Here is a 13,125-nt window from a genome sequence, read left to right on the forward strand (position 1 = left end):
CTTCTATTCTAGACATTTGTAGAGCGGCCACATGGGCCTCCCCCACGGTCTTTATCAAAAACTATAAGATTGACACCTTTGCCTCAGCCGAAGCCTCTTTTGGCAGAAGAGTATTACAAAGAGTGGCTGAAATGCCAGAGGCTACGGCGCTTCCCCACCCTGGGACTCAATAGCTTGGGCATGTCCCAGCATTGGACTCTCCGAGCAGTGCACTGGAGAAAGACCGTTGGCTTACCTGAACGGTCATTCTCAGGGCACTGCGAGGAGAGTCCAAACCCGCCCGGGGTGTTAATTTCTTGTAAACGATGTGACTGTATTGACTGTAACTGATTACAGGATGGTTTCCTTCGTTTTCGAACTGAGCATGCAGAGGCAAAGGGAGGCGTGGTCAACTAAAAACATCACTCAGTCCAAGGGCAGATAGGCTGTATTAACCCAGCATTGGACTCTCCTCGCAGTGCCCCGAGAACGACCGTTCAGGTAAGCCAACGGTTTTTATAAACAAAAATAGAAAATGTTTGTATTCCCAAACTTAATTTCATTAAATGCAGTTTGAAAAATTAATATCCCAAATATAATTTAACATACAATTTAAAACATATAACATTAATAAAAACATATAAAAAATTAAAAAGATTAAATATAAATAGAAAACTATAAAAAACTATAAAAAGTTCAGGAATGGACTTCCAGTTTGCTCGTAGGGCCGGTTTTAGCCCTCCGGAGCCTTCAGGGACCTTCTGGAGACTTCCCTAAAGGCGTCGGAGGATGAAAAACGGCCCTATGGACAAACCGGAAGTGACTTCTGGTTTGCTCGTAGGGTCGTTTTTTGCCCTCCGAAGCCTTCCAGGAAGCCTGAAGGCCCTAAAAGCTCCAGAGGACTAAAACCGACCCTACAAGCAAACCAGAAGTATGTTCCCAAAGTATGTTCTGGTTTGCCCGCATGGCCGGTTTTTCGCGCTACGGAGGCTTCAGGGAAGAAGAAGGCTGAAGTCAGCTGGCCAGTGTGCACATGCACAGTGGCCAGCTAACGGCAGCACCTCGGGTGCCCTGACAAATGGCTCCACGTTCTACCTGTGGCATGTGTGATGGTTCACCATCACGGCTCCAATAGAATCTAATTTCAGTTTCTGGAAAGTTTACAGCATACCCACATTTTAAAATAAAATATTTGTATAATATGTCTCAGACTATGTAAACTTTTAAGAGCAAAACCAAGATAAATAACAGAAAACAACCACATTTCAAATCTTAGCAATGTGATAGTTATACTTGTTCTATCTTTGTATTGTTGCACTCACCCACTTCCTGCCTGTATGTGCACTCACGTACGGTGCTAAAACTTAACAGAGAAAGCAAAAGGGATGATCACTGAGAGAATATGAGCGTAATGACTACATGACCCTGTCATCAAGTAGTTAAAAGAGATGATGGGCAAATTTGGCCTTCTTCACACTTTCTAAGGTTAATGTGTAAGTTAGTTAATATCTATCTGGTGTGTGTGTATATATTTTCCTCCACCCCCCATCCCTCTGTTTCTCTCTCTTTCCCATCTATCTATCTGATTTTTTTTTACCTTTCTTTAGATAAGAAATGCAGAAACAAATCAGTGTCTAGATAATATGGCACGAAAAGAAAATGAAAAAGTTGGAATTTTTAATTGCCATGGAATGGGTGGTAATCAGGTAATAATAAAAATTTTGTTTTTATTATTTTTGAGAAGTAAATAATTTTAAACGATATATTTATATATCTTTATAATTAATCAATAATGGAGCTTATGCTGAAGAATCAATGCAATACAATAGCAGAGTTGGAAGGGACCTTAGAGGTCTTCTAGTCCAACCCCCTGCCTAGGCAGAAAACCCTACACTGTTTCAGACAAATGGCTATCCAACATCCTCTTAAAGACTTACAGTGTTGCGGCATTCACAACCTCTGGAGGCAAGCCGTTCCACTGATTAATTGTTTTGTCAGGAAATTTCTCCTCAGTTCTAAGTTGCTTCTCTCCTTGATTAGTTTCCACCCATTGCTTTTTGTTCTACCCTCAGGTGCCTTTGAAAATAGTTTGACTCCCTCTTCTTTGTGGCAACCCCTGAGATATTGGAACACTGCTATCATGTCTCCCTAGTCCTTCTTTCTATTAAACTAGACATACCCAGTTCCTGCAACCGTTCTTCATGTTTTAGTCTCCAGTCCCCTAATCATCTTTGTTGCTGTTCTCTACACTCTTTCTAGAGTCTTCACCTCTTTTATACATTGTGGTGACCAAAACTGAATGCAGTATTCCAAGTGTGGCCTTGCCAAGGCCTTATAAAGTGGTATTAACACTTCACGTGATCTTGATTCTATCCCTCTGTTTATGCAGCCTAGAACTGTGTTGGCTTTTTTGGCAGCTGCTGCACACTGCTGGCTCATATTTAAATGGTTGCCCACTAGGACTCCAAGATCTCTTTCACAGTTACTACAGTTGAGCAACGTACCACCTATACTGTACCTGTGCATTTCATTTTTGTTGCCTAAATTCCATTTTATGGAGAATCAGGATATGATCAGCTTTAAGCGAGTCACTGGTATGAATTTCCACAGGTGGTGGTTAGATTAAAGATTTTATCACAAATTAATTCAGATTGTTTCCAGAGTTAATTTGGCAGCATTGTTGCCTTCTCTTGAAGCCCTGAGTGATTTATGGAATATGGAAACATTGCATTTAGTCAATATTTTTGTGGCACTTCCAGCAAGATAACCCATGTAAGCTTGCATCTTGTGTGAAATAACGTTTTATATTTTAAATACACCATGCCCCCACATACTATTGCATCATTAATATTTAAATTAATTACCATATCAAATAAGTAAACGCAGTTCATATTTCAGCTATATGGAATCCCAATTAATAGCCATCATTTCTAATAGCAATTGTCATCACTGATGTCAGTATAGACCAGTGATGGCGAACCTATGACACGCGTGTCAGTGCTGACACGCGTAGCCATTTCGGGTGACACGCACATGCTCCCCAAACTTGTTTCAGCGGCAGCTCTCAGCCTGGGCGGCAGCGTCACACAGGCTGTGGAAGGAGGAGGAGGAGGAGGAGGAGGGAACCAACCAAAGAGAGGCTTTTACCGGGTCTGCGCCCCACAGCCAGGATCGTCCTTGCGCCTCAAGCCGCGTTTCTTCCTGCAAAGCCCTTCGGGCAACCCGAGAGTTCCGCTTGACGCCAGAAGGGCTTTGCAGGAAGAAACGCGGCTTGAGGCGCCAGGACGGTCCTGGCTGTGGGGCGCAGACTCGGTAAAAGCCTCTCTTTGGTTGGTTCCCTCCTCCTCCTCCTCCTCCTCCCCCTCCTTCCACAGCCTGCGTGACGCTGCCGCCCAGGCTGAGAGCTGACGCTGCCGCTGCTGCACAACTGAGGGAGGGAGAGGGAAAGCAGAGGTAGCCTCAAATTCCACCATTGGGACAGGGGAAACGGCTTGTCCCTCAAGAGTGGGGGGGGATAGAGGTGGGAAGAAGGGGCCCGGCCTGTCCCCAGCGCCCCCCACAGACGGATTACGGATCGAACGCTTCTCTCTCTGCAGCCTTTTTCTGCAAGTCCCAGCTACTCAGCGGGGCGTCATCATTTCCGGGGGGTTGCAGTTTTCCAGCTCAGATATCAGGATCCGCCGGGATTAAGTGGGAGAAAACGCCGCTGGCCGAGCGGAACAAACACATCCAAAGGTTAATCTTATTTTACGAAAACACAACTTCCAAAAGTCGATCGTGGCCTCCGTCAAGAAGCTCTTCCCCCACCCCCCACCCATTCTGGGGTCTTGGTGTCCCTTGGCTAAGATCCACCCCGGAAAGCAGAACGGGGGCAGCCCTCCTGTAATTCTGGCTGGGTTAAAGAGCAGGGATGGAGGAGCCATATCACACCTTCATTCAAAGGGTGGGGAGGGGGAGGCCCGATAAAGTCCCTCCCTTGGGGTGTCTGAAGTCCCAGCTGAAGCAGCCGAAGGAAAAAGGATAAGCATCCCTCGCTGCCCAATGGCGCTTGGGGTAACCCCGCTGGGCAGAGCCAGTCAAGGCTCATCCTGCAAATGAGGGTTTCCTTTGGGGAGGGCCAGGTGGTTTCAAGCACCCCAAACAGCCACCCTCTCTCTCTCCGTCCCCCTTCCTTTGCTCCTGGGGCTGCAGAACTTTCCATGGGCTCAACAGTAATTGAGTAAAATTCTAAGCCACTGCAGTAGCTGCTTTTTGGTTTTATTTTTTTTAATATTTATCAGTCTCTCTTTTAGTTGAAGAGTTGAAGTCCACAAGGCTTAAAGCTGTCAGGTTTGAAGACCCCTGGGTTTTTTTTTTCCTAAAGGGTTAGGAGTGCAAGTGTCTTGTAACTTGACAGCTTTAAGACTTGCACGCTTCAATGCCAGAGTTTCTGAGCCAACATTTTGGTTGCTAAGCAGGACCGTTGGTAAGTGATACTGATAATAATATCAAGGGCAACATACGAAATCGACTGATGAACAAAGAAGTTACTAAGCAGCTATGTTAAATAATTTGTTTTTGGTTTATTAAATACAATTATATTGCAATTATATATTTTTGTAGTTTAAACTATAAATTGCGCAAAATTATGTTTTTGTCGAAGTGACACACAACGCGAGTTATGCTCGATTTTTTGCCGATTTTTGACACGCCACGCCAAAAAGGTTGCCCATCACTGGTATAGACACTGCTAAAAAAAATCCCACTTTACACAATTTGTTAATGTTATGTCCTATTTTTGTTTAGAGTAAGTAAACATAATACAATACATTACAACAGCACAATTGTGCTCATAGAATTACAATTTTTAATATCATAGAAGAAAAAGTAAATCTAGACAAACTTGAGAAATTTGAAAAATATTAGTTTATTGCCACTGGAAATTTCATAAATGTCATTGTTTAGGAATTGTTAAGTAGCAAAAAAGATTCATTTGGCTGGTGGTTTCCAAATATTTCATTAGGAGGAGGTTTTGTACTCAGATTTTATAATGAACTATCATGCTGTAATCAAATATGGTTTTCTCTCAAGGTTTTCTCATACACAGCTAACAAGGAGATCCGAACAGATGATTTGTGCTTAGATGTCTCCAAACTTCATGGTCCAGTCACAATGCTCAAATGCCATCACTTAAAAGGCAATCAGCTTTGGGAGTATGATCCAGTGGTATGTGTCTTTATGACCCTTTATTCTCTTGAGAAAATATCTGATTATAACCAGAAAATAGAAGAAAAACATGGTTTTTGAAAGATATCCTGTCAATTTATTCCATAGCATCATGTGATTGCCACAAAGTCAGTGAGGAAATAGATCACAAGTCACTCTTGTAAGATGTTCTTTCTCCTGTTGCTTTTTCTCCTGAAGAGCCCCCTCCTGAGAACCGAGGTGGCACAGTGGTTAGAGTGCTGTACTGCAGCCACTTCAGCTGACTGTTATCTGCAGTTCAGTGGTTCAAATCTCACCGGCTCAGGGTTGACTCAGCCTTCCAGCCTTCTGAGGTGGGTAAAATGAGGACCCAGACTGTGGGGGCTGAAAGCCCTATGAAGTGGTATATAAGTCAAATAAATAAATAAATAAATAATAAATAAATAAATAAATAAATAAATAAATAAATAAATGTGATTTAATATCCAGTTCTCTTATCATCTTTGTTGCTCTTCTCTGCACTTTTTCTAGGGCCTTGGCATCTTTTTTGTATCATGGTGACAAAACTGTACACACTCCAAGTACGACCTCATTAGTGCAGTATAGAACGTACTATCACTTATCATGATCTTGTCGTGCCCTCTGTTGATGCAGCCTAAAATGTATTGGCTTGTCTGGAAGCTGCAGCACTTGCTGGCTCATACTTAAGTGGTAGTCTACTAGATTCCTCTCACAATTGAAACTTTTGATCCAAGTATCAACCTATTCGCCAAAATAACCTGTGCGAAGAGTCACTGATGGTATTCTCACGTCCAATCTGCCCAGAGACTGAGGTTAAATTTGAGGCCACTCCTCTCTACTTCCTCTTCCTGACTCTGCAAATTAATCTCTGTCTTGGCCCAATAAGAACTGTTTTTGCTGGCTCTTCGTTTGGACTTGAGAATATTAGATTTTTTCTCCCTTGATTCATCCCACCTTCCCTCCGTGCATCTATGTTTGTTATCTGTCTGCTGAGGCAGTAGCTGGGCTAGCTACAGTGAGTGTGGGAGCCTCCATACCGCTTGCCATTCTGGGGGCCGGCTCCTGGCTGTGTGCCAGAGGCGCTGTGGACCGTGACCCCGAATTTGCTTCGGGGGGGTTGCCAGATGGCTCGGAAGGTTTTTTGGGAGGAGCAGCTCAGTCAGAGCAGCTCAGCAGTCGGACCGCATGGTCAGTGGCCATTTTGTGTGAGCAGCCATTTTGCGAGACGCACATGGATGCAGAGAGAGGTTCGGCACTCCTGCTTCAGCTCGCCAATAGCTCTCGGAGGTTACTGCCGGTGCCTGGAGGTATTGGCTGGCCAGTACTCCACTGAAGATCGGGGAGGGATCTCAGATGTTTGGCGGATGGCTGCTGATTTGAGCCGCAGATCGATGGCAGCGTTTGCGTGGATGTGCCAGTTCAAAGGAGGCTCCGAACTGCACGCAAAGGCCCCAGGATGTCTGGAACTGAGGAGTGCAAAGATCTTCTACCGCGCGTAGCTGCGAGGGGAGAAGGTGAAAAATGGCGGATGCCATGAGGCGCAGGGAAGCGGCTGCCCCTGGATCACCAAGTGATTTCAGTCTGGATGAGGGGACCTCCCGGGGGGCTGCCCCATTAACGAGGGGGAAGTCCACCTCCAAGAAGAGTACCTCCATGTCTTCAAGAAAGCAAGCAGCAGGAACCTGACGTTCGCATCACCAGGGTGCTGGCAGGCAAATTAGGGATAGCACCAACCCCTCGCCATCCAGATCGCTTTCCCCCACAAGCCTTCTCCATTGGCTGAAGCCCGGCATCGTTCTCCAAGCTCCCTTCATGGGTCAGCTAGATAAGACAGCCCCTTGTCTCCCCCTCTTTCTCCTGCATAGTCTGCAGGTCCCCTCGGGGATCTTTTTGGCCATCTGGCAACCGGTTCCACTAGGCCTCATGTGGCTTCTCAGTCTGCAGCCTCCAGGCCTGAATTGGAGCCTCCTTGCCTCACCCCAGCTTTTTCAGAACTTCCTGAGAGTTTTCAGAATGTCAGGTCCATTGCTCAGGGGATTGCCATGGGGCTGCAACACAAATTTTAGTCTTCTAGACGAAGTTCCTCTCGTGGGACCCCATGAGGTAATCCAGACCAACTCGGCATTTTGACTGCTGGAAAGCACAGATCAGTTTCCCCTTCAACTGCTAGCGAGGGGTCTGGTTTGGAAGAGAAGGGACAAAAAGATATTGAGTTTTCTGAAGACGAGGACTCCCAGGTCCCAGAAGCACCTACTATTTCTGGTCTTTTCCCTCCTGCCTTATTTGGTTCCTTGCTGTGTAAGACCAAGGCCACAGCAGATCTGGGCAGCAGCCCCCCCCCCAGGTTCCTGCCATCCCTAGTACAAGTGGGGGGGACAAAGAAAGGGCCTTTTTACAAGCCTCAGGTAGAGAAGGAGGAGATCCCTACTCCAGATCTTTTCCTTGAGGTGCTCAAAACTCAGTGGGATAAGCCTGGGACTTTTCCCACACCAGGGAGTAATGATCGCAGATTTTATAATCTTAACGCTAGCTTCGCTCAAGCCTTGCAGGTTTCAACAGTGGATGTTCCAGTGGCTGCTCTGACTTCCTCCTCTGAGATGGTAACAGGGGATATCTCCAACTATATGAAGGTGGAGGATAAGAAGGCGGAACTGGTCCTGCGCAAGACTTTTCAGGCTGTGACATGGGCTTCTTTTTTCAATAGAACCACCTTGCTGTAGCTGGAACAACTCCGTGATAGGACCTCTGCTTCTGACGTTCGGTTGTTGCAGGACATTAAGAAGCTGATGGCGGCTACCCAGTTCTCAGCAGACGCCACATTGGATGCAGTTAAGTACTCTTCTAGGGCTCTGTCCTCCTCCGTGGCATCCAGCTGTCTCCTGTGACTTCGCAATTGGCAGGCTGAGACCAGAGCGAAATGGCATCTGGCAGCGGTAGAATATGCAGGAGACAAGCTGTTCGACGCTTCCCTTGACCCTATTCTAGTAGAGGACAAAAATAAGCGCAAGGTCTTCCCCTCCACAACCAAGCACTCAGATCAGCGTCCTGTACCTTATCCCAGGAGGTCCTCCTATCGGCTCCTTGATCAGGACTTCCAGTAGCTGAGGTATTCTGCTCCCAAATACCCCAGGCAGGGAGATCGGCAATACTCTAGGGACAAGTACAGGTACCAGCAGCCCAGTAAGCGTTCCTTTTGAGGAGGGGGTGGCCATCCCTACCGCAGAAACAAGTGATTCGGGCTCGGATCACCCAATTGGCAGCCACCTTACCTTGTTTGCGGGTCGCTGGAACCGCATCATCACTGATGCTTGGGTCCTTCATACCGTTAGGTTTGGGTTAAAGTTAGAGTTCTGTTCTCATCCCCGAATAGATTCCGTCTCTCAGCTTCCTCTAGGAACCCGATCAAGAACAATCTCATGTGCAGGGCCATCCGGCATCTGCTGGATATCAAAACAGTGGAGCTGGTTCCAGCAGGAGAGATATGGTTGGGATTTTATTCCAACCTGTTTGTTGTTCCCAAGAGTTCAGGTGGATGGAGGGTGATTTTAGACCTGAAGCTGTTAAATTCTAGACTGGTCTATCACAAGTTTAAAATGGCATTCCTCAAATCCATCCTAGAGGGGATTAGGCAGGGGGATTTTCTGGCATCCATTGACCTCACAGAGGCATACCTCCATATCATGATTTCCTCAGATTACCGGAGGTTTCTCAGGTTTTCATATAGAGGGGTCTACGATCAAAACAGGGCCCTTTCTTTTGGTTTGGTGTCAGCCCATAGGACCTTTACCAAGGTACTGGCTGTTGCAGCCGGACATCTCTGTTCCATGCCGGTCAGATTGCAGTGCTACCTTTGTTTATTATTATTTTTTATTTCAGCTTTTCCCCAAAAAAGAATTATTTAGAAATTCAAATGTGGCTTTCAACAATGGAAGCATTGACACATTCAAATATTAGTAGTATGAAAAATATTATTAGATACAAAGACATCTTAGCAGTGCTACCTTGATGACATCCTGGTACAAGCTTCGACTGCAGACAGGGCAAGGGGAGATCTGGGTTGCACAATTAACACCTTGCAGACCCTGGGGTTCTCAATCAACCTCGAGAAAAGTCATCTGGTTCCCACCACTAGAATCCAACATTTGGGAGCTATTATCGACAAGGTGGAGTGTGAGGTGTTCTTCTCCCAGGAGCGTAGGGACAGTATTGTGGGGTTGATTAAAGAGATTTGCAAGGCACATTCTGTTCCCATAGTTCTTCTCTCTCGGCTCTTGGGCAAGTTCATCTCATGCATCTTGATAGTGCCATGGGCACACCTCCACACCAGGGAATTGCAGTGGTTGGTGCTTCCACACTAGAGGGACAGGACAAGCGACGCCCTCTTCAAGATCCTTGTGCCACCTCAGGTATTCCTGTCATTCTGTTGGTGGATGTACCCGGCACCGGCCAAGGGCTCCCTGTAGGGAGCCAGACAGGTTGGTCCTGATGACAGACGCAAGTCTTTTCAGTTGGGGGGGCCCACCTGGAAGCCCAGTTAGCTCAGGGTCGGTGGACTCCCTCAGATCTACAAAAGAACATAAACTGGCTGGAGCTCAGAGCAGTATACCTGGCACTTCGCCACTTCAAGGGACAGTCAGAGGTCAACATGTCCTGGTCCTGACGGACAATGTTGCTGCCAAGGTCCATGTAAACAAGCAAGGGGGCACTCACTCGTTGGCGCTGCGAGACAAAGCAGTACGGCTGGGAAACTGGGCAGAGCAGAATCTTCTGTCAATTCAAGCAGGGTGGAAAACCAGCAGGCAGATTGGCTCATGAGGGAGACAGTAGACCACAAGGAATGGCAACTTTATCCCATCGTTTTTGAGCAGATTTGTCAGAAGTTCGGTCGGCCAACAGTGGACCTCTTCACCACCCTGTCGAACGCCCAGGTCCGGGACTTCATCTCTCGATTCCCGACTCGAGGACCAGTGGATGTCGACGCCCTGTATTGCAGATGGCTGGTGGACCACCACTACGCTTTCCCCCCTCTCTCCCTCCTTCCCGGGGTTCTGAGGAAGTTAGTGCTAGAGAGGGCGGAAGTGATTCTGGTAGCGCCCTATTGGCCCCAGCGACTCTGGTTCACAGACCTGGTGGGGCTATCAGTGCTTCTCCACTGGAGGATTCCACAGGGGTAAGTGGCTCTGCACCAGGGGAGCCTGGTCCATCCGGAGCCAGAGTGGCTTCAGTTGAACGTTTGGCGCTTGAACGGGAGCAACTGAGAGCGGCCCATTTTTCAACCAGAGTGATCAAGACCATTGAGGCTTCCAGGAGGCAATCAACCACACACATTTATGATGCGACCTCGGCCTCCTTTGTGGCCTGGTGTCGGTCCACACAGTGGATCCAGCGTCAGCTTCGGTACCACAGGTACTGGAGTTTCTCCAGGATGGCCTGGAGAAAGGCCTAACCCACAATACCTCAGAGACAGGTTTCGGCCCTGGCCACAGCCCTTGGAGGGGTGGGTTCTCGATCCTTAGCACACCACCCAGTCATTAAGCTGTTTCTCAGAGGGGCAGCTAATCTCAGGACCCCTGTGGTACACCGGTTCCCCACATGGGACCTTCACACAGTACTTCAGGCATGATGGATGCTCTCTTTGAGCCTTTGAGAACAATGAATCTTCAGTTCATAACCCTTAAGTTTGTATTTCTGGTGGCGATTACCTCCGCCAGACGTATTTCCAAACTCAACGCACTGTCTTCCAGGGCAAATCTGTACACATTTTATGACAAAAGAATCGTCCTCGAGCTTGACCCATCCTACTTGCCCAAGGTTAACACTCTTTTCCATAGGGGACAGGGAACGGTCCTGGCATTGCCTGGATATGTGGAGGGCACTGCCTATCTACCTGAAATGCATTTCTCCACTCAGGAGGTCGGAGGCTCCTTTCAGCCCTCTACCCTTCGTTTCCTTTCAGCCCTCTACCCTAGGAGCAAAGGTATCACCTGCTACCATAGGCAAATGGATTCGGCTGGCCATCACTTGGGTATATGAGGCATGCAGGCTACTGATGCCGGCTGCATCATGGCACACTTCACCAGGAGTGCGGCCACGTCTGCAGCCTGGTCTACTCAGGCGCCCATCGGGGATATCTGTAGGGCTGCCATCTGGGCTACGCCCTCGCCTTTCATCAGGCATTACAGGCTGGATGCTTATGCTTCCGCTGAGGCCTCTTTTGGTAGGAGGATACTTCAGAGAGTGCTAGACACTTGGGGGGCTCAGGCCAAATGATTCCCTCCCATGGACAGCTAGCTTTGGTATGTCCCATCAGTGATTTCTCCCACAGGTCACTTTGGAGAATGTCAGTTAGTCTTACCTGAACTGCATTTCTCAAAGGTCCTGTGGGATGAGTCACTTCCCACCGGTGTAATGCACTGGCTAGCGCAGAGGGTCCTGAACTTGGTTAGTGGCTTTGGTCAGTCAGGGACTGTGGGGTTTGGTGTTGTCTTCCCTATCCCCTTCCTTCCCATGTCCTGATTTTGGACTTTGACCTTCGATTAATCTGGAGAGCCAGGAAGAGGAAGTAGAGAGGAGTGGCCTCAAATTTAACCTCAGTCTCTGGGCAGATTGGATGTGAGAATACCCATCAATGACTCATCTCACAGGACCTTTGAGAAATGCAGTTCAGGTAAGACCAACTGACATTCTATATATGTGAATTTTTTTCCTGCCTTTTCAGCACTGAATTGCATCTTGAATAGGTCCCAGTGCTCAAATCTTTCAAATCTGAATCTTCAACCTACCTTCCAAAATGTTAACCACTCCCTTCAGCTTGTTGTCTGCAGATTTGATGAACTCCCCTTCTATTCCTCATCTAGATCATTTATGAAGATATTGAAGAGCACTCGGCCGAAGGCAGAACCTCAGTCTATGTAGTTGTAGTTTTGCTGAGAGCTATATGTGGAATGCAGTTGCAGTCAATTGTGAAAGCATTTGGTGGTGGTAGTGTCTATTATATATTGTTCTGTCTTACCAAGGAGTAGGCTGTGGTCTACTTTGCCCAATGCCTTACTGAAGTCCAAGTGTACTATATTCACAGCATTTTCTTTGTTTGTTAATTTAGTCATTATCAAAGAGGTTATCCCAAAGTCTTGCCATCTTCTTCCAATAGTGGATCTAATGAGTTAATGGGATCTAAGAAGCTTGTTTTATGTCTGTGATGGTCAACTTATGGTATGTGTGCCAGAGGTGGAACCCTCTCTGTGGGCACGTGCATGATTGCCAGCTGCTCTTCGCGGGTGGCAGAGCAATGGAAAATGGCCTGAAAACAGCCCAAAAAACAGTCTGAAAATGGCCAAAAAACTGGCATATGTGTGCAACCTAGTTGGTCCGGTTTCCGTTGCTCTGGTGCACACACATGCAATGCATGTTCCAGTTTGGGCACTTGGTGCTGAAAAGGTTCTCCATCATTGTCCTATACTATATAGAATTAAAGATCTTATACGCAGCACTCATTGAACACCTGACAATTGCAGGAGACTACCAGCAAATTGTGAAAGTTTTGTTTCAGCAACACTAGTACCTCTCATTCACTTATTCATTCAAGTGTTACATATCAAAGACCCTTCTTATCCATGGCTAGGTGATACCAAATAGTATGATAGCACTTGTACTATTCTTTTTTAGATGAATCCTAAGGGAATGGAAGGTAACATTTCAAACTTGTATTTCTTCTAGCTCTCTTTTATAAACAATGTTGAATTTTATCAGTTTGATTGCTGACTTACCCAACATTACACATTTTTTATATTGGTAGAGATTCTCAGTCATCCAGGTCATAGTTGTCTCAAAGTTGTTTTTTCAAAAGGCAACTGGACTGTTTTTTTCCTTGAAGAAGAACAACAACACAATGTTTTGCTTATCATCCAAGAAACTTCATCAGTTTTGATGGCAGTGTGGGAG

The 13,125-nt window shown here is 46.7% G+C and overlaps 1 protein-coding gene across 5 annotated transcripts in view; it reads left to right on the plus strand.

Moving 5' to 3' along the window:
• GALNT1 (polypeptide N-acetylgalactosaminyltransferase 1) overlaps positions 1 to 13,125 on the plus strand; it is a 67,028-nt gene that overhangs the window by 50,670 nt on the left and 3,233 nt on the right. For 3 of the 5 annotated variants that reach the window (XM_032235469.1, XM_032235471.1, XM_032235470.1), the window contains exons 11-12: positions 1,587 to 1,685; positions 5,050 to 5,184. In XM_032235469.1, the coding sequence (XP_032091360.1) occupies positions 1,587 to 1,685; positions 5,050 to 5,184 (234 nt within the window). Of the gene's footprint in view, positions 1 to 1,586; positions 1,686 to 5,049; positions 5,185 to 7,888; positions 11,852 to 13,125 lie in introns of all 5 variants that reach the window. The other 2 variants (XM_032235474.1, XM_032235472.1) reach the window with 2 other exon arrangements.

Source organism: Thamnophis elegans, chromosome Z, assembly GCF_009769535.1.
Source record: "Thamnophis elegans isolate rThaEle1 chromosome Z, rThaEle1.pri, whole genome shotgun sequence".
Taxonomy (NCBI): domain Eukaryota; kingdom Metazoa; phylum Chordata; class Lepidosauria; order Squamata; family Colubridae; genus Thamnophis; species Thamnophis elegans.